This window comes from Pseudorca crassidens, chromosome 5, assembly GCF_039906515.1.
Source record: "Pseudorca crassidens isolate mPseCra1 chromosome 5, mPseCra1.hap1, whole genome shotgun sequence".
Classification (NCBI taxonomy): Eukaryota; Metazoa; Chordata; class Mammalia; order Artiodactyla; family Delphinidae; genus Pseudorca; species Pseudorca crassidens.
The window spans coordinates 79,784,454-79,803,818 of NC_090300.1; the positions used below are offsets into that span (position 1 = coordinate 79,784,454).

The window sequence follows — 19,365 nt, forward strand, 5'->3', positions numbered from 1 at the left end:
CTACTGAACTTGGGAGATGAGAAAATACTGGGTCAGACCAAAACACTGAAACACCTGCAAGCACTCTTCTTACAGCACGGGAGCCTTGCCTCTCTGTTCTTGCTTTGGGCTCTGAAATAAGTCTGCAAACAAGGCTTGGGTAACTGCCATCCTCAAGGGTTCAGTTCACTATGCTGTTTGATTATCATTACAAAGTGTGCTGTCTGGCTTTTCCTAGGCTGGGGATAGTGTGCTCGTTGATCAATACGTTCATAGGGCCGGCTGTGGTTAGGGGGCAGTTTCTGGGTATGCAAGAGACTGGAGGGCGACCTAGTAGGGAAAAGGCAGTCTAAGAATAGAAATCTACTGAGTTCTAGGCCTCGTGCTGCCCCTAACTTGCTATATGGTCTTAAGCAAACTGCTTAGCATTTCTGGGTCTCAGTTTCATCTGTGGATCTCAAGGATCTCCAAGGTCCCTTCCAGTTATAATTATATAACCATGCAAGTGTTCCTTGATTAATGCCTGTCTCCTCCACTGGTAAGCTCTGTGAGAAGAGGGGCTGAGTCTATATTTGCCCACCTAGTTCATAATGCCCAGCACTTAGGGACACTCAAATATTTTCTGAGTGAGCAAATCCCTGTGAGAACTGAATGGGGATCTCAGCCTCATCAGACTGTGCTCTATAAAAATAAGTCCCAGGTATGAGGATGTGGGTTGCAAAACCCTGACCTGGAAGGGATCTCCAATCACAGGAAGAGCAGGATGCTGGCTCTGCCACACGCCATCACCCCCAGGGCACACGGAGGTTGCAAAATTCATCAAAGACCATGACAAGGTACAAGGGAGAGCCCAGGCTGGGCACTGGCCATCAGCCCTGTGGTCCGAAAGCATGGGTTTGGGGATCAGAGACCTGAATTTGAATCACAGATCTGCTATTATCTAGCTTTATGACTCTGTACAAGTTATTTGCTTCTCTCAGCTTCAGCCTCTGGAAAATGAAGACAGTATTGCCTGCCTCTCAGGATGGCTCTGAAAACTAGAGGAGTTGATGTCTATCAAGTGCCGTCCCAGCATCTGGTGTGAGAAGGGTGCACAGTATACGGAAGGCTCCTTGTCTGGTCCTGCCTTCTCTGCCCCTTACAAGGTTTCTAACAAAGCCTCCTGTCCCAAAGAACTGGCCCAAGTTGGTTACTGGCTCATGAGAGTGCCCTGGCCAGTCTGGCTGAAGGGGGATAAAGACTGGAATCAAAAGTGCTTCTCAAAATATCTACCTTTGGAAATACATATTTTTATTTGCTTCTAGTTTGCTGAGATTTTGAAATTTGTTGCTTGCTCTAACTTGAAATCAAAAGGTGCAACTTTGTAAATAAAGTTTAACAACCGGTAATCACTTGAACATGCTGACTCTTATCACTGAACAGAACGAACTAGAACTTGACCTCTCTTTTTGGCTGCCTTTGTCTCTCCTTCTGCCTTGCCCTTTCTCTGGCCGAGGGAATTATCCTCCTGTTCCTGCCCTGCCCCCTCCACTTTCCCCCATCACACTCATCTACTTCGTATGGCCATCTTTATTCTGGAAAACAAATTCTGCTGCTAGGCAACCAGAAGACAAAATCGCTGTGGTTGACGTGATTCTCATTAGTGACTGCAATTGCAGTGGTGCCGCAACTAGGCCAGACGTACACTCATTGCATCTGTCCCCAACAAACAGATCTTTCCAGAAAGTGGGATGGGGTGAAGTCTTGGTATAAAATTAAGGGCCTCAGCACTCAACAGAAAGTATTTATAAATCACTGTATATCAACAGCCTGCTTTAGAATCATTTTATTAGAACACATTCAAGAAAGTGACATATGGAAAAAAGACAGCAGCAATTCTTAGTCATGCAAATGCCCGTGTTAAGGTTCTCCATTAGATTTAAATTCAAGTACAAAGACAGTCCTTTCCTGAGCCAGGTGCAATTCCAGAGAATGACACTTTGAATTGAGAGCACGTTTCCTTTGCAAAGTTCAGAACACTGAACAAGTCCCATCCTCACAATAAGATTGTGAGATACATGGAAGTGTAAACTTTCAGGATTTTAAGGAACCCTTTACCCAAGCCCTCCCCCATAACCCAGTTGAGGGAAGTAAGTGCAACTTTGGGACCTCTTAGAAATAAGGTTTAGTCTATTGAAAATAAAGCAGTGGGCCTTAAAAAAATTAGAAAATGAATATATATATATACATATATATACGTAATGGAGTCATCTTTGCCTGTTGCCTTAGTGTGGGGTTTCCATGAAACTGTGTTGGGGGTAGAGGCTCTCTCTTGAGTGTTTTGAAAGTTGGAGGACTTTTTTTAAATTTTTAAACTTTTTATTACGAAAAACTGCAAACATATACAAAAGGGAGAGAATGATATAATAAATACCCATGTACCCATCATCTAGTCTCAACAATTATCAACACGTGGCCAGTCTGGTTCACTTATTTCTTCTCCCACTTCCCACCCATCCCCTAACAGGACAATTTGGTAGCCAAGGAAGGCTAGGAGGGTGATCTTTGAACCAGACACCTCAGGAGTGAGTGAGGTGAGGGAAGAGCTAGAAAATCGTGACAGAACCTGGGTAGGCTGAAGCAGACAGAATACTTGTTGGGAGAAGTGGTTCCTGCCAGTGTCTGGGAAAGGCTGGAGTTCCCTCATCTTCCATAAACCATAACCGTAAACTGTCCCTCCTTCCTCGTCCCTCCTTCTCATGATACGGGGGAGGCAGGCTGGATTAGAATGACCGGTTTTTCCAGATTGGGGCCACTGACAATAGAAACATTCAACTGGAGAAGAACTCCAGGGACAAATACGTCCCTCTGATGAACCTGCCCACTCACATGGCAGACCTCTAGGGCAGCGAGGGCCCGGGGGTGCCTGGTGTTCAGATTGGGAGCTGGGGTGGGCGGTGTGTCGGGCCATGGGGCCTCTCACAGGTCCCTACTGTCCCACCATTTTAGACTTTGGAGAGAAGCTCGGCAACCTCGAATTGCACCCAGTAGAGAAAGAAGCAAGGGGCCCCGAGGGGTGAGCCCATGGCCCAGGGGGGCAGATTTTGCCTGGAACATGTGGCCCTCTGAGCAAAGGCTGCACCCCACCCCAGCCCTGCCAGAGCAGTCTCAAGAGAGGTGGGTGATGGGAGTCCAGGTGGGAGGTCCCAACGGCGGCACGGCTAACCCGGTGAGCTGCGTGCTAAACGTAAGTGGAGAAAGGATCTCCAGGTCCCAGGTACCACCGAGGAGCAAGGTTGCCATCCTGTTAAGAAAAGGGCCGGGGCTCTGTGATTTGCATATAACTTTGCAAAAATTTCCATGAGATTCCTGTAGCCTTTTATAGAAAACAGAGTGAAACCGTCAGTGCGACCTAATGTATTTCTAGCAACCCAACGCACAGAGTGCAACCTGGCAAACACACAGTCGTAATTTTAGAGGAAATGGAGGAAGCAGAGTGCAGTGTAGGACAGTGCTCGGTCTGAAGGTTCAGAAGAAGCCAACCGGGTCCAGGATCCAGAAGAGGATCACTCACTGGACATTTTTAACTATGAAACACTGTCAACGTTCAAATCTGTATACTGTTCCTCGCATTAGTTCCCTGTAGAGCACTCTGGCTGTGGCTTTCCAATTTCCCAGACAGATAAGGAGGAGGAAAGCCAGGAATAATATAACTAGGGAGGCATTAAATACGAGGTCCAGTGCACCAAGGAGGGAACGGGGGCTGGGATGAATTGGGAGATTGGGACTGACATATATACACTAATATGCATAAAATAGATAACTAAGGAGAACCTGCTGTTTAGCACAGGGAACTCCACTTTGCTGTACCGTAGAAATTAACACAACATTGTAAAACAACTATACCCCAATTTAAAGAAACATATGAGGTCCAGTGGCAGTGATCGTTAGTGTTTATTTCATACCCTTTTTGTTTTGTTTTGTTTTCTTGTTTCAACTCTTTTAGGGTCTCTATGCCCTACCAAGTCTTACCATGACATTCAGTTGGGGGAAAGAAACTGAGAAAAGTTTACCCATTTATGCAGCAGATTTTTAGTAGCAACTGACTTAACATTCCTGATTTCAAGTGTTTCCAGGGTCCATAACGTGGTAGTCTGGACTTTTCCTAAGGCACGTGTTAGTGCAGGCTGCAAGGCCAGCTGAGGGAATGGATTACTGAGTGAGGGAGCCATGCCAGAGACCCATATCCCAGTGTTGGTTCCACCATCTCTACCGGGCCATTGGAGGCAATGGAATCATCATTTCTTTAAGAACAATGGCCCCTCAAAGAGAACCAATTTCTAGTGCTTATTGGAAAAGTGACATATTTTAAAAAGCTATGGCTCTTAGCCAAGAGAAAAATTCAAGATGAATTAAAGAGTATGACCTTCCATTTGACTGTGGCTCAGTTCATGGTATCAAAGGCTGCCTTATAAAAACGAGAAAAACAGTACGAGACTCTCTTAGTAAGACCTCCAGCCAGGCAAAAACTGTTCATTAAGGGAGAGAAAACACTTCAGCATCAAGTTCAAATGGCAGTCACCCTGAGCTGTGGGGAAGGTAGCAGGTGCTAAGGATTCAGGAGGGCGATGAGATTCTGAAGAAAGCCAGGGGCAGTACGCATGCATTTGTGAAAGGGCAAAGTACTGGGCTCACCTTTTCCAGGGCAAAAGGGACTCAAAAATTTTAAATCATATTTTCCTTTGCATAATGTTACATTTATGGACTGGGGGGGAGGTAGCATCAGCTGTCCTGATTAGCTAGTCCCCCACATCATAATTCACTGTCAGTACCAGTTTACAGATATGCTATTTCATCTGTAGAACTTATTTTAGTGGCAGAATTTAAGTCTTACAAGCGCTGAATTTCACATTTTGCTCTTTATGCAATGGTTAAAATTCTGAAGGGGGAGAACAGTTTTAAAAAATATTTTTAGTGTCATCATTATTAATAGCTAATTTATTTGTGTCATTTTTATTATCACTATTATTAATGGTTAATATTTATTGTGTGTTTACCATGTGCCAGGTGAAGTGCTGAGTGTTTGGCACGCATCATTTCACATAACTTGCACCACAACCTTATGGGGTGGGTAATACCATTACCCCCATTTTGCAGATTGAAGCACTGAGGTCCTGCCCAGGATCATACAACTGACAGTGGAGGGGCTGAGATCTGAACTGAGGTTGGTTTGACTCCAAAGCTGTCCTAACCACTGTGCTAGGTTGCCTTTTGTAAAGGAGAATCCGTCTGTTAAATGATATTTGTACGTGTGTAATCTTTGTGGATTCCAAAGGTCTTAGAAAGCATCCTTCACACATTTGGAGGATCCATGTTATCCTTGGGGACCTAACTAGAAGTGGTTTGGGTCACCTCATCATGTGTATTCATTAGATTCTGCACAAAAACTTTTATCCCCTTTTAAACCTCAAGTTGTGATGGTCCCTGTGTACCTGCAAATCTCTCTGATGATGGTTTGATATGTGAGACATATAAGAAATGAAGGCATGTAAGCAAACTGAACACTTGTTCTCCAAAACTCTGAGAAAATACATACACATTTACATAGGAAGCCATTGTTTTACATGGCCCAGTTGATACCTTAAAAGAGTAGTTAACACCAATGCATAGCTCTTTAAACATGACGGCCATTCACGATCTCACTGAGATGGTTTTCTAAACATCTGGCCTAGGGCAAAGACTAGTGGGAAGAGTTTAAGTGGAAGTGTGGTTAAAAAGAAAAAAAGAAAAAGAAGGCCATTAAATTTCTTTGAAATGCTAATGGCCTCTATTATTTAGAAAATAACTCTCCGCTTGGAATTCACAGATATCCCACATCCAATCACCCTCTACCTTTGGCATTCTGATTCAACAGGCCAGTGAGGAGCCTGGGATGCGTTTTTTGAAATGATTCCTCGGTAATTCTAAGGGTCACCTGGTTTAAGATCCTTAAGGCAGAGGCCTTTTCTATGTACCAGCCACTCCATGGTTGGAAAACCTGAGTTTTGCAGCATTTCAACTGCATTTTCACATCTGCCAGCATATATTGTCCAGAAGCACTTGGGCATTTTCCATGAGGAGCAAGAATCAGTGAGACCCATTTTAATAGGACAGCAGTTTTTATTAACCAGACCTCCCTAGAATTCTTTTTTTTTGGGGGGGGGGCACCTATATTGAGATTTCTCCCAGCTCCCTCAATTTAGGTGCAGACCCTTTCATAGGAACAGATTACTTATTTATTTAATATACTGTAGGTCTCATTCTAATATTAGACACTCATAAAATGAGTTTTCTGAGTTATGATGAGATGTTTTCTACAGTTCCTGGGTGCACAAGAGACATCACTGGACATCCAATGGCCTAAAGATTGCCATAAACGGGGAACATATTTGTTATATTATAGATTTCCATCCTTTCTTGTTCCACAAAGAATCTGAGGTGGCTATTTTGCAATATATTTCTAAATGCATCTTCAGTTGACTACATATTCTAGATGCTTCTGTCTGATGGATTTGGAAGCCACTGAGGCAGGTGTGTGCTTGAATCACTACCCGTGGCCAAGACATAAATAAACAGCCTCCTCTAAATTCCTGACTCGTGCTGTGCTCCACTAGACACAGCAGCCACTGAGCAGTTAGCACATGTAATACACAGAAGATGGTATGTTCTTGGTTTTTTTATTCTTTTCTTCCCCTTGTTCTTGGTTTTTTAATTCAGGTGCATTTCATTCAGTTGGTCAGGAGGGAGAAACAGTAAGACTTACAGCATTTGGGCCAAAATGTTGCTTTGTGTGTTTCTGCCTGAATCACCCAACTGTTTTCATTCATGAACTTGGCCAGCAGAAGGCAGCGTACACAGTGGATGTGAGAAAGACCTGGGTTCAAATCTCAGCTCTGCCACTTTCTGGATGTGTGACCTTGGGCAATTATTTAACTTCTACATTCTTCCTCATCTGCAAAATGAGGATAACGATACTTACCTTGAAGAATTGTGAGGATGGAGCGAGAGATTATACATAAAACGCCAGGCTCATAGTAGGAGTTCAGGAAGAGAGACAATTGCTACTGTCAGTCGTGTATGCTCTGGACGCTTCCTTACAGCAGCAGACTTCGTGCTTTTCTCCACCTGCCCGATTTCAGCAGGGGCTCTAAGGGAAAGGACTGTATGTTTTTCAGTAGGTGGGCGGGGTCCTTGGTGGGGACTTGACTGCTTTGTTTGTACTCCTCCATGACACACAGGGAACTGCAAATCCCACATTAACTGGTTTAAAAGAGCCTTTCTCCACCTCAGATTTCAAACTAGGGCCCAGACTGGAAAATGTTCCTTCATCAGAATGAAAAACTGAGATGCAGACAAGTACAAATGTTGAATTGTGCAGAGAGAAAAGACATAAACATCATGGAGTATGTTTTCAGTTTAGCTCTTTTTCAAAACTGATTTTTGTGACTTTCTTTGTTCTTTCCTGTTTCCTACTCTGTTTTTGGCTTTTAGACGTGCGTGTGTGCTGCTCATCCGGAGCCCAGGGCTCCTCACGGGGAATTCGGTAAGGAGGTGACTGGTAAGGAACAGCTGAGCAGCTTGGTGAAGAGCAGGGAGGCCTTGGAGGTGGTGCAGAGCCAGGCTCTGCTATGTCCCCTCCTGGCTTTGAGGCCAGGGGGTCCCCACTTCCAGAACACCGCCCCAGAGGAAAGAAGTGAGCCACAGCAAGGAAGAGTCACCCTCCCTGTTTTTATCTTTCCATTTCTCCTTCCGCTCTTGGAGAGAACCACGAGACTAGGCGGGGTGGGAGAAACATCCTTGACAATGTTTGTTTCATGCAATTTTTTTGTTCCAAGTTCAGAAAGGTTAGAAACTGTCTTTTAACCAAGAATTCTAATCATAAATTTCCCTGTGTCCTTAGACAGTGGGAGATGAGGGAGGGGAGGGGGTGGGGGAGCTGTGTGTTGACCTAATGATGAACCTGCTGTTAGGAACCCTGCCGCCCGTGCAGGGGTGACCCATCCCTCCTCCCCCAGGTCCCAGTGTCCCCACGCTGATCACTCAGGAAACCCCTCCATCTGGAGTCACAGGGGGTTTAAACCAAACTGGAAACGTGTCTGCCTTTTCTCTCTCCCACTGCATGTATCTCTTCATAAAATCTCTTCATGAACTTGAAAGTATATTTCGAGCTTTTCCTCACCTTTTCCATACTTTTCAAAACAGCTGAGTTTGGGGGGAAACCCTGATGAACTCCCTATCCACCTCTCCCACCCCCATCCCAACCCCCAAGTTTTCCTTCTCTTTCCTTCCACTGTCCAAGGCTCCTGACCTTCACAACCAAACAAAGTTGCCAGTTCCTCAGCTCACAACCTTCAGTAACCTTGGCCCACCCTGCAAGTCAGCCCAAATTCACCGTCTGGTCACTTTCTCTCATCTGGAGATGCTAACTAAGGTGAAGTCCATCCCTCTGTTCCCTACTAGGCCCCTGCTTGTCTCTTTGTCCTTGGTTGACATAGAGGGTTGATCTCAGCAATCATCTAATAATTGTGTCCTATCCTTAAAAATATCATCTATTAGGTTTTTGTTGTTGTTGTTGCTACTAATAAAAATAATTTGACTTATCATAGAGAATTTGGAAAAAGCCACCATCTAGAAAGCCACTGTTTACTTGTTGGTGTATTTCCTTCATCTATACATACATGCATACATATATGTATATACGAATAATGTATATATGCATACAGGAGCACAAATACACACACATGTATACACATCCACATTCCTTTTAATGTTTAACAGAAAAATTAGTCTTTCATATTTAGAGGGAAAAGGAAGACCCCAAGCAGGTGGGAAAGAAAACCCCAGGCTGCAGCTCAGGTAGGCTCTTCACCTGCACCAGCTGCGGCCATGAGCCTTTGGAGCACCTGGCTTATTGGTTTGTAATGTCACGGGCCTGATGGCTGAGGAAAATATCCAAGCTATCCCTGCCTCCCAGACCACGTAGATGAATCTTTCTTAGAGAGCAATATGGGAAACACATTCAGAGACGCACAAAAGTTCATAAATATACACAAACAGAAGCTATACACATAAAACATATTCAAACAAGTCTCTTCTGAGCCCTCTCTGTGAATGTCCAGCCCTATCTCAGTGCATTGCCGACAACACAAGGTATCACACGTGAGCTTTTGTCTTTGTGGGTCTCGGGACTCAGCTGCTGAGACAAAAACTAACCCCTGGGAAACAACAGCAGACTGGAAGGAGATGGTTTCTCACAAAGTGCTGATGAAAGGGACTCCAGAGATCATTCTAATAATGAAGAAAATGTGTTCCAGCAACATTCTTCCTGAGGTCAGAAACATATCTATCAGGACAGAGAGATAACTTTGGAGACACAGTGATGCAGTATATCTTAGACATATACTAACAAAGGCAATTATGATGTGAAAGATCATTATATTTTGGTGAAGATAACCACACATATCTACCGGAAAACATGTTAGAGGAGAGGTCCCCAGGGGAGGTGCAAGACCAGGAGGAAGTGGCCTGTTTATCAGGATGCTCTAGGTCCTAGAGAACGTTGCTGTGGTTTGGGAGACATGTTTCTCCTCTTGAAGCTCCCAGAGATAGACTTTATATATTATATAAAAATCTGAAGCCAGGCTAAGGAGTGCAATCACTGTGATGATCCAGTGGAATGTTATTTCAGGAGGAGGATAGAGAATGAAGGAGAGCTGAGATGGCTTCGAGACCAAGCTGTGGATGCGGATGTAGGCCAGGAGCAGACCCTGGAGATGGCATATGACTTGTTTCAGTTCTGTTGAGTGGACTGCAGTGAGTCATCCAAGAGCAGTTATATCATAGACAGCTGGAAATAAGGTAGTGGGTCCCAGAGTGGAAAGGGAGGGCTAGAAACAGACATCTTTCAACTCACTGTTAAGAGTGCAACTTCATGCTAAGTAATACAGAAAACACAAAGGAAAACATATACGCTTTGGAGGTTAAAGAATGATATTCGATTTTGGCAGAGAGTAGGGGGCAATACTGCTGGCTCAGAGGTGGTGGCAGGAGATGAAGGTGGAGTAGTGAGCACTTCCATGAAGGAGGCATGAGCCAGGCTGGCAGTGAGGGGTGGGTAGGATGTGATTAGGTGAAGTCGGTGGGCATTATAGGAAATGGAAGCAGCAGGAGATCACAACATGAGTGGGGGCACTCGATTACCATTGTTTACTTTGTACCAGATGCCGTAGCAGACAGTAAAGATAGAAGCAACATTAAGATCAAGACATGATCGTCAAAAAACTCACAATGTAACATGGGAGAAAGACATACAGGCAACCAGTTGTTTGGGAAGTGCAATTAGGTTGCAACATATAAATTGCCAATATTCCATCAACCATGTTGGATCCATGAAAATGGCAGTTTCATATGATTCCATCTAATACAAGTGCATTATAGTGTCTATAAAAGGTAAGGGTCTCTAAAGGAGCATGCATAGGAAGGAAAACTATATAAATGACTTTGCAGGTGGGCCTGTACTTTATTCTAAATAAATGTGCTACTGAAGTCTTTTAACAGGTAAGTGAGATATTGAAAGAGATGTTTTAGGAAGATGAATTAGGTGTCAGTAGAAAAGATAAAATGCAGGGGCAAAATCCCAGAAAGCAGTGGGGGACATTTAGGAAGCTACTTAAAGAATTTAAGCAAAGGGTGACCGAGGCCTGACCAGGGTGATGTGACAGACATTTTGAGGGAATCATCCTCAGGACTGGGCAACAGACCGGCTGGCTATCAGGGGATATGCCCCAAAATGGATCCACAGATACAAACCTGGGTATCTGGAAAATCCTGCTTCTACCTCAAACAGGGAAGTCAAACCAAGTTGCTGATTTGAAAGAAAAATAAAATTGTCTGACGCTGAGACTGAGGGAAGCCGACATCAAACTGGAAAGACCTACAGTGACAGTGTTCATTATGTCACCATTTGGTCTTATATTTGCTTGTTGGTTTCCTGGTTCTCCAATAGAACTGAGTGTTTGTAAGGTTGGGGACTGGCCTGTTTGGTGTCACTGCTGCATCTCCAGCCTGCAACAGTGCCTGACACATGGTAGGTGCACAAAAAATGTGCTGCGTGAACAAACAATGAATATGGAACTGCCGTCAGGAGTAACGTCTCTTCAGAGACATCATGTTGGAATTTTTGTCATGGACATCAGTATGGAAGCAACAAAAACTACTGTTGAAGGTGGGGGAGGATCTGTAGAAAGAAGAATCAGGAGAAGTTCCAGCGCAGGGAGCACGAAGTAACAAAGAGGTGTGAGATGGCAGAGAGAAAGGAGATGCTTGACAATAAGAGGGAAAGAAGAGGTGTTGAATGGATGTACTGGATGGAGGTGGGTACAAAGCATGAGATTCAGAGCCTGTGGGTAGTTTAACTTTAGACTCTCTGTGAGTCTAAGAGAAAGAATGAGAGCATAAAAGGACAGTTACACATCAAGGAGAAGGTAAGAGTAATTCTGTAACTATCATGCTCAAAAAACAAACAAAAAAAGAACCTCTCAGTGTTTCTTGGATAATACTCAATAAAATCTAAATTCCTTTCAATGGTATCCAGAGTCTGCCATGATCTGACCCAACCAATCATTTCAGCCTTGTTTCCGACAGCTCACCTCACAAACTCCGCACTTCATCAGGCATATTTACTCTGCATGCCCCAAACTTATCCTATATTTTCCTTTCTCCCTGTCCCTGCTCTTGCTGTTTGATCCATTTAGGATGACTTTCCTCCCCACTCCCAATAGCAATGCTGCCTGGATAAACTCTACCCACTTAGTAAAGTTTAATGCTGAACCTTCTCTAATCTTCTCAAACTAGGTAAGTTTGAGTTTCTTAATAATATTTGTTTCCCATTTCTAGTTCTCTTTCTTACCCACAATGCCCAACACATTACCTTGTGTTTATTGGGTCTTCATTTATTGACTTAACAAATATTAACTGAGTCCCTCCTGTGAATCAGTATTTTGTTAGATTTGGTGATGCAGTGGGGGTATAAAACAGATATGTCTCCGCCCTCATGGACTTAACATCTGGTGTTGGAGGCAACTGTGTAACCAAACAAATGCTTATATAGTAAATAATGGTGACAAGTTCCAAGAAATAACAATACAGAATGCAGTGAGAGATATGACTTGGGGAGGGGAGTTAGTCAGAGGGTCAGGAAGGGCTGAGATCTGAAAGAAGAGAGAGCAAAAGGAGTGGGAAACAAGGCTGAAATGAGTGGTTGGGTCAGATCATGGCAGACACCAGAGAGCAAAAGGAGAAAGGATTTTCCAGGCAGAGGAAACAAAGGCCCTGAGACCGCAAAGAAACCTGACACATTCAAGGAAGGCCAGGAACGTTGCGAGGCAGGAAACAAGAGGAAGAGTGGCTGCAGCGAGGAGAAGAGGGCTGAGGTTCAGACAATGCCCTCGTAGGTCATGTTGAGGACTTTGGTATTCACCCTAAGGGCAAAAGGACCTTCTCAAAGGGCTTGAAGCCATAGATGCGAAGAGCTTGCATTTTCAAAAGATCACATTGGTCTCAGAGTGAAGAAAAGATTAGAGGAAAGTAAGAGTGAATGTCTGAGGACCAATTAGGAGGCTTCTTTCATAGGTCATGTGTGATAGGACAGTGGCTTGGACTAGAGTGGATTTATACAGACCCTCAAAGAATGCCAAAGGAGTGCAGAATCAGTGTTTTGGAGTCAATCACTAGGACTGAGAAAAGCTGAGTTTCACCTTTACAAATCTTTCCACTAACGTAAATCATAGTCAGTGTCACCTCAGCTCTCCAAAACCCGTGGGAAACGTGTCTGTCAGGATAATCAAGTGTCTGGATGACTAAAGGTAAACAGCAACACCACCTTTTTCTCCCCATTTTAAATCTTTTTATGAATATCTTTACATCTCTGACTTCTTAAAAAGCAAAGTACACTGAACATAATTTCCCCATCTGTTGACAATTACACAAACCCACATGAGTAATAGTTATGGTGTAGTACAAAATACAAAGGATGTTGCAAGACATGCCAGGTCATAATAGCACTCTTGGTACCTTCACTAAATAGAACCCAACTGCTGGAGTTTTATTTCCTCCTTCAGCTTTTGCTTTCATAGCTTTTCTGCTTCCTCTCTTGCTGTCAACAGCTCAGCCTTCGTGGCTATTAGTGTGTCTATATAAAAGTAACTTTCTCCTCTTCTAATTTTCTTAGGGGCTAAGTAACTAGACGACAGAGATGGTAAGCATTACATATAAAATTAGGATTCGAGAGGCTTTCCTGTGAGCATAGATGCTTAGTTTTGCTATGTAAAGATTTCCTTCCTGGGTCTTGGATCTGTCTGTCAGACAACTGAGTTCCAAACCCAATGGACTTATCTTTTTTTCTAATACATTGCATCGCTTTAACTGTATTACCTGTCACATAATATATAGAGTAAAATGCAACAGATACCTTTAAAAAAGTCAACTAGTTCTTATTCTTTTATTAAAACAGGGATAGGGACTTCCCTGGTGGTGCAGTGGTTAAGACTCCCTGCTTCCAATGGAGGGGTCCTGGGTTTGATCCCTGGTCAGGGAACTAGATCCCACATGCATGTCACAACTAAGAAGTTCGCATGCCACAACTGAGGAGCCCACGAGCTGCAAATAAGGAGCCCGCCTGCTGCAACTAAGACCCGGTGTAACCAAATAAATAAATAAATAAATATTTAACAAAAGAAAGAAAACAGGGGTAAACTTAGGGATTGACAGAAACCTACATTATATATAAAGTTTCCATGGTGGTACACTATTATGTGGAGAAACAAATAATAAACTGTTATTTTAAAGGACTAATGTAAGAAATGTCTCATTATGTCCCATCATATAAGTCTTTAACTTACAAACGTACTGCCTTCAAAATGTCAAATTAGATGTTTTTCAAGACACAATAAAGAGAGTGAAAAGACTAGCCACAGAGTGACAGCAGATACTTACAATGTGTATAATCAACAAAGGACTAATATCTGGAATATATAAAGAAATCCTAAAAATGCATAAGAAAAACCCAGACAACTCACAACTAGGCAAAGGCTTGAACAAGGATGTAAAGGAGAAAATCCAAAGGCCCAAGAAGATACGGAAAGGCTTCAACCTCATTAGTAATTAGGGCAACGCAAATTAAAACCATAAGCAGATATTACTACATACCCATCAGATCCGCAACAATTCTGAAGTCCGGCATATCAAGTATACGCAAGGATGTAGTGCAACAGAAAAATCTCACAGATGCTGGTAGGAGTGGAAATCTGGTATCCGCGTTTTGAAAAATAGATTATACCATCTAGTTTAGTTGAAGACATATATATATATATCTTCTATTACCTAGCAATTTCCTTTTTTTTTCCACCTAGAAATTTCACTCCTACCTTTACACCCTAGAGAAACTCAAGTACATGTATACAAGGATACATATAAGAATATTCATAGCAGTACTGTTCACAGCAGCCCCAAACATCCCATGTGCAGAATGGATAAATTGTGGTGTATTCATACAATGGTATACTATACAACAGTGAAAATGAATGAAAAACTACACACATCAGCATGGATGAATTTCATAAAAATGAGGGTTGAGTCAGAGAAGAGACACACACAGTACGACCTAGCCATATAAATTTAAAAACAGCTACATTGAAACTATATTGTTTAGGGACACATACATAGGAGGCAAAATAATAAAGAAAAGTAAGGACAGTATTATGAATGTCAGGAGAATGGTTACCTCTAGGGAAGAAGACAGGGTTGTGACCAGGGAGGGGCACACAAGGGGCTTCTGGAAAGCTGGCAATGTCCTGCTTTCATGAACTGCATGGTTATTACATATATGTTCACTTTATAATTATCCATTCACATGTTTAGTACTTTTTGATGCATTTTCAGCATATATATTTTACATTAATAAATTTTTTAAAAAGGTTAATGTAAACCAGATGTTTCTGATTAGGAATGCACTTCATCCACAGGAATAAGAGTATAAATAACAGCTAATTGATCAGACAAGCCCATAACTCTCATTAGGTAACAGTATAAGTTAAATACTGCACATTTCAAATATATTTCAGAAAGTAATATAGTTGCAATATTATCAGCTAAATAAAATATATACAAGAGAAATAATGAATAAGGATTATTTTAACGTATCTGATACCAGATTGGAAAAGATAAAAAATATTGAAGATATACTAGATTGCAAGACTGGGAAAACTGACACTCATACTCAGCTGGAGAGAGTATAGATTGGTCCAGCTTCTGTAGGGGGTGATCTAACAATGTCTATCAACATTTTAAAATGCATATTCTACTTCTAGGAAGCTATCCTGTTAATATACTCATGACCGACAAGTGTGAGAAACTGTATCTGTACAAGAATTACAGACCTGTCTGTACTGGTAAAAGATTAGAAACATCCCATACACCCATCAATAGAAGACTAGTTAGATAAATTACGGTACTCTAAGTATGGAATACTGTGTAGCCACCAAAAAGAACGATGCAGCTCTACATGTCCTGCTATGAAATTGCCCAGATTTGTTACAAGGAAAAAAGTATAAAACAGGACTTATCATATGCTATTACTTATTTAAACATTTTTTAAAAAGAATAAGTATGAGCTTTTATATTTTAAAATTATATCTCTAGAAAAATACCCACATTTTAAATCATGTTTATGTATTATCGCTTCAAAAGTTCTTTTAAAAAATCTTCAGTGCATAGGCTTAAGGAAAAACAGGTTTAATTATATTATTATGAGGAACAATAAGAAAGTTTTGGTAAAAATCCTAAGGGGACTTTTGAATAGTTCCCATCAGAGCTAACAGGCCATTAAAAAAAAAGCCTAATTCCACATCAAAACAAAATACTTCTTTTGATACGGATGTATCAGTAGCATTGCTCTTTTACAGACTGTCCGTGATTAGAATAATTATTCTGGGATCAAAACTGATACCAAGGAGGAGAAATAGAAGGAAGATGAACTTCAAGGCCAAGCTCAAATTTCACTTCTGGTATAAAAAGCCTTCCCTGGCTCCCAGGCTGTTTGTTGTTCCAAGTGGGTATACTTCCGTTACGAAATGTAGTATATGTGTAGCAAGTATGTATCTCACCTAACATTCCTCTTCCTAGTTTCTCTGATGCCTCGCTCAGCAACTGGCATAAAGGAAGTGCTAAGTACAACTCTCCTTCCTCAAATACAAGTAACACCTCTATAGCCACCCTATTTCGCATCACATATTAAGACCCCTGGGGGGTATGAACTCAGAAAACTCCAGGACAAGGACAAGGGTTGTTCTTTTATATCCTGAATCTCCATGGTATCTGGTCACCAGTGGACATTCAATAAAATTCTGTTGAAGAAAAGAATGAATTCAGTGTACCAAAATATTTGTAATAATTTTCCATTTTTCTCTTAGCTAATTTCATTCTTCTCTGTTAACAGATTTTTCTTCTTGACCAGGTGTTAATGGTAGTGCCTACTTATTTGCTCTCTAAATAACATAACCGATCTAGTGGTTTGGTCTATGTCCTTGTTAGAAGTACTGTCTTAAATCTAGTGGTAGAGAACATATCCTAAAAACCTTTCTCTTTGGGGAGTTTTCAATAAAATTTTCTCAAGTACAATAAAGGTTCTTCATAGCCCGTATGTAAAGAGGCATAAAAATTGTGACTGTTCTTGTTCTGAGAGGTTGTGGGGTGAAGTGGGGTAGGGACATCAGATAAGTTAGACTCTGTATTACAAATTTCAGATTCTAAAATTTGAAGTAACTCCATTTAACAAACTATTCCCCACTCCTCATCCCCTCACATCCTTCATCATCATCATCATAACAGTTTAAAAATAACTTTTTAAAAGAACAATTTTCCTTTGGTATTCCTGTTATATGAGATAGAAGTAATTTTAATATCTGGGAGCTATGTGAATACTTCCTGATCTTTTCTCCTCATCTGAATGTCTACCTGCCAGGAAGGTAACCTTCCCTAATCAGGAACCTGCTGACTGCAACTACAGCTCAAAGATGATAGTGACGGGAAATCTAACATTCTGGTTTGATTTCTGGTTTTAATTCAGGAAATTAAAAATTGGGGGACTACTTTCAAGAACTCCCAAGTAATCTTTTTAAACAAATTGCTAAATTCTTTTAAGATAAAAGCTGCAATGGTGTCAGTCACAGAGACATACAAAAAAATAGAAGTAAGTTGCAAGGCATTCCAAATACCTCAAAATCGAGCATATTTAGGTTCATATCAGCACAAAAGAGAAAGGTCTAAGCAGGCCACCAAGGTGCTTTGTCTGTTTTGTTCACTGTCTTATCCTCTGTGTTTGGAATAGCACCTGCCGGATAGTAGGAGCTCAATAAATGCTTGATAAATTAATCAATGAGATAAAAAGATAGCATACATTAAAATCACGAGGAAAAGAGGACTTCCCTGGCGATCCAGTGGTTGACTCCGCACTTACGATGCAGGGGGTGCGGGTTCAATCCCTGGTCGGGGAACTAAGATCCCACATGCTGTGCAGTGTGGCCAAAAAATTAAAAAAAATTAAAAAAAATCATGAGGTAAAGAAAAGGTAATGAATTTTTAATATCCTCTAGTGCTCACTAAGTCAGACTGTCATCCATGTGTAAGTGAGTAACAGCAAAGAGTAAGTGAAACTTTTTAAACCCCATTCCTGCAGCTGAAAGGACACCAGCTAGCAGGAGACAGGAGACAGACGGAAAAATACAGAACCTGTTTTTCTTTTTTTCTTTTTTTTCCCTTCAGTACATCATGAAGTTCAGAGAGGAGTCTAAGCCCTTGCATATGATGCAGAGAGCAATGCTTATGGGAGCATTCAGTAAGCATCTCACAGCCAGCATCAGCAGGGGCCATGCAGATTAGAGGAACAGCTCTCCTGAACTTCTAATCCATGTATACATGTCTCTGCAATCAGCAATTTTAAACAGAACCAATTAGAGCATTAATAATAAAAATAATGACAGTAGATAAACATTCTGAACTTGGAAGACTCAACTCTAAGCCCTTACATATGGGGAAGCTGGAAACTTGACTATCAGCTCTGAAACAAAGCAGTGACTACTCCAACATAACCAGAGCCAGACCCGTGTGGAACATGGCGGCAGAAGAATGGGAAGACTGATTAGCAGAGGGAAGGGTCTGGTTGAAACTAGGGAGTAGACACCTGGAATGGGTCAGTCTGCACAGGTCTGCATCTTCCAGCAGTTTTCTCTCAACAGGAAGAGCTATCAGGGCAGAGGCAGGCTGCTCCCCTTGGTGGGCATTTGCTACTTGGCACCCGGGGAGAGACCCTGAGCCAAAGTCCCATCTTCACTGTGGTTCCTAGTGGAAGGCCACCACGAAGGACAGGCAAACATGGTTTCCTCGACAAGACCCTACTTTCTGGCAGTAGGATCACACCATCTCACCCCAATGCCTCAAATGCTTAGATCTCCCCATCCCCATCCAGTGTCCACCACATCCCACTAGTCATGGCAGACAGGTTGCCAGTAGCCATCAGCAGGGAGGAAGTGAAGCTAAGCCTCCAGGCAGGTAAAACCCAAACAAGCATTTTCAATCTAAGGTCAAGATAAAGAAACAGGATACTATTTATCCACTTGTCTATCAAACAGGCTTTTCTCAAGACTCCTGTGTTACGGCCACGGAAAACATGTCATGTTTGACAGCACAGCACGCATGGGGGAAGGCAGCTCAGCTAAAGCAGAGCCGCCACTGCAAAGCCACCTTCACCCGCCCCATCCACGCTCATCTCAGTGCTTTGGCTCTAGACGGTCATTTCTAGCAACACTTCTGCTTGAAATTTCTAGAAGAGTTAATTTTCGCACCCACAAGAAGAGCTTGCTCCAGATTTCAAAACTCCTGGTGTCACTCTTAGTCATCCAGGAGCACAATTTTTTAAGAACGGTATTTCCCACAACGTGTTTCCTTCTTACCAGTAGCTTTAAGAAGGTAGATTCAGTCATTTTGTTCTGCGCTAAAAGACCTTTTTAACTCACACAGAAGGAAACAAGCGTAAGTGGGATAAGTGATATGCCAAGAAGTCTGTGCAGAATACTCCAGTAAAACCCTTGCCCTGAGAGCTGCTACTTCTCTCTCTGCCCGCGGCCTCCAAGCTGGCCCCCGCCCCCCTCCCCGGACGTGCCTTCTCCCCTTTTCGGGCCCCTCCTCCCCAGTGTGTCCGCCGGCAGTGTACTCACTTGGGTCTTGTTTGCCTTGGACTGTCGCCAGCTAATCCACTTTCACATCTTGGCTTGATCTCAGATTTGCTTTCTCCTTCCACCAAAATTTTTAGAAACA

General features: G+C 42.3%; 1 protein-coding gene across 8 annotated transcripts in view; it reads right to left on the minus strand.

Annotated features, from left to right (window-relative positions):
- Nucleotides 1-1,788: 1,788 nt before the first annotated feature.
- The window catches only part of LOC137225116 (kalirin), a 460,124-nt gene continuing 442,547 nt past the window's right edge, over nt 1,789-19,365 (minus strand). For all 8 annotated transcript variants that reach the window (XM_067738655.1, XM_067738652.1, XM_067738654.1 and 5 more), the window contains exon 34: nt 1,789-3,262. In XM_067738655.1, coding sequence (XP_067594756.1) covers nt 3,200-3,262 — 63 coding nt within the window. In that variant the 3' untranslated portion in view covers nt 1,789-3,199. The remainder of the gene's footprint in view (nt 3,263-19,365) is intronic.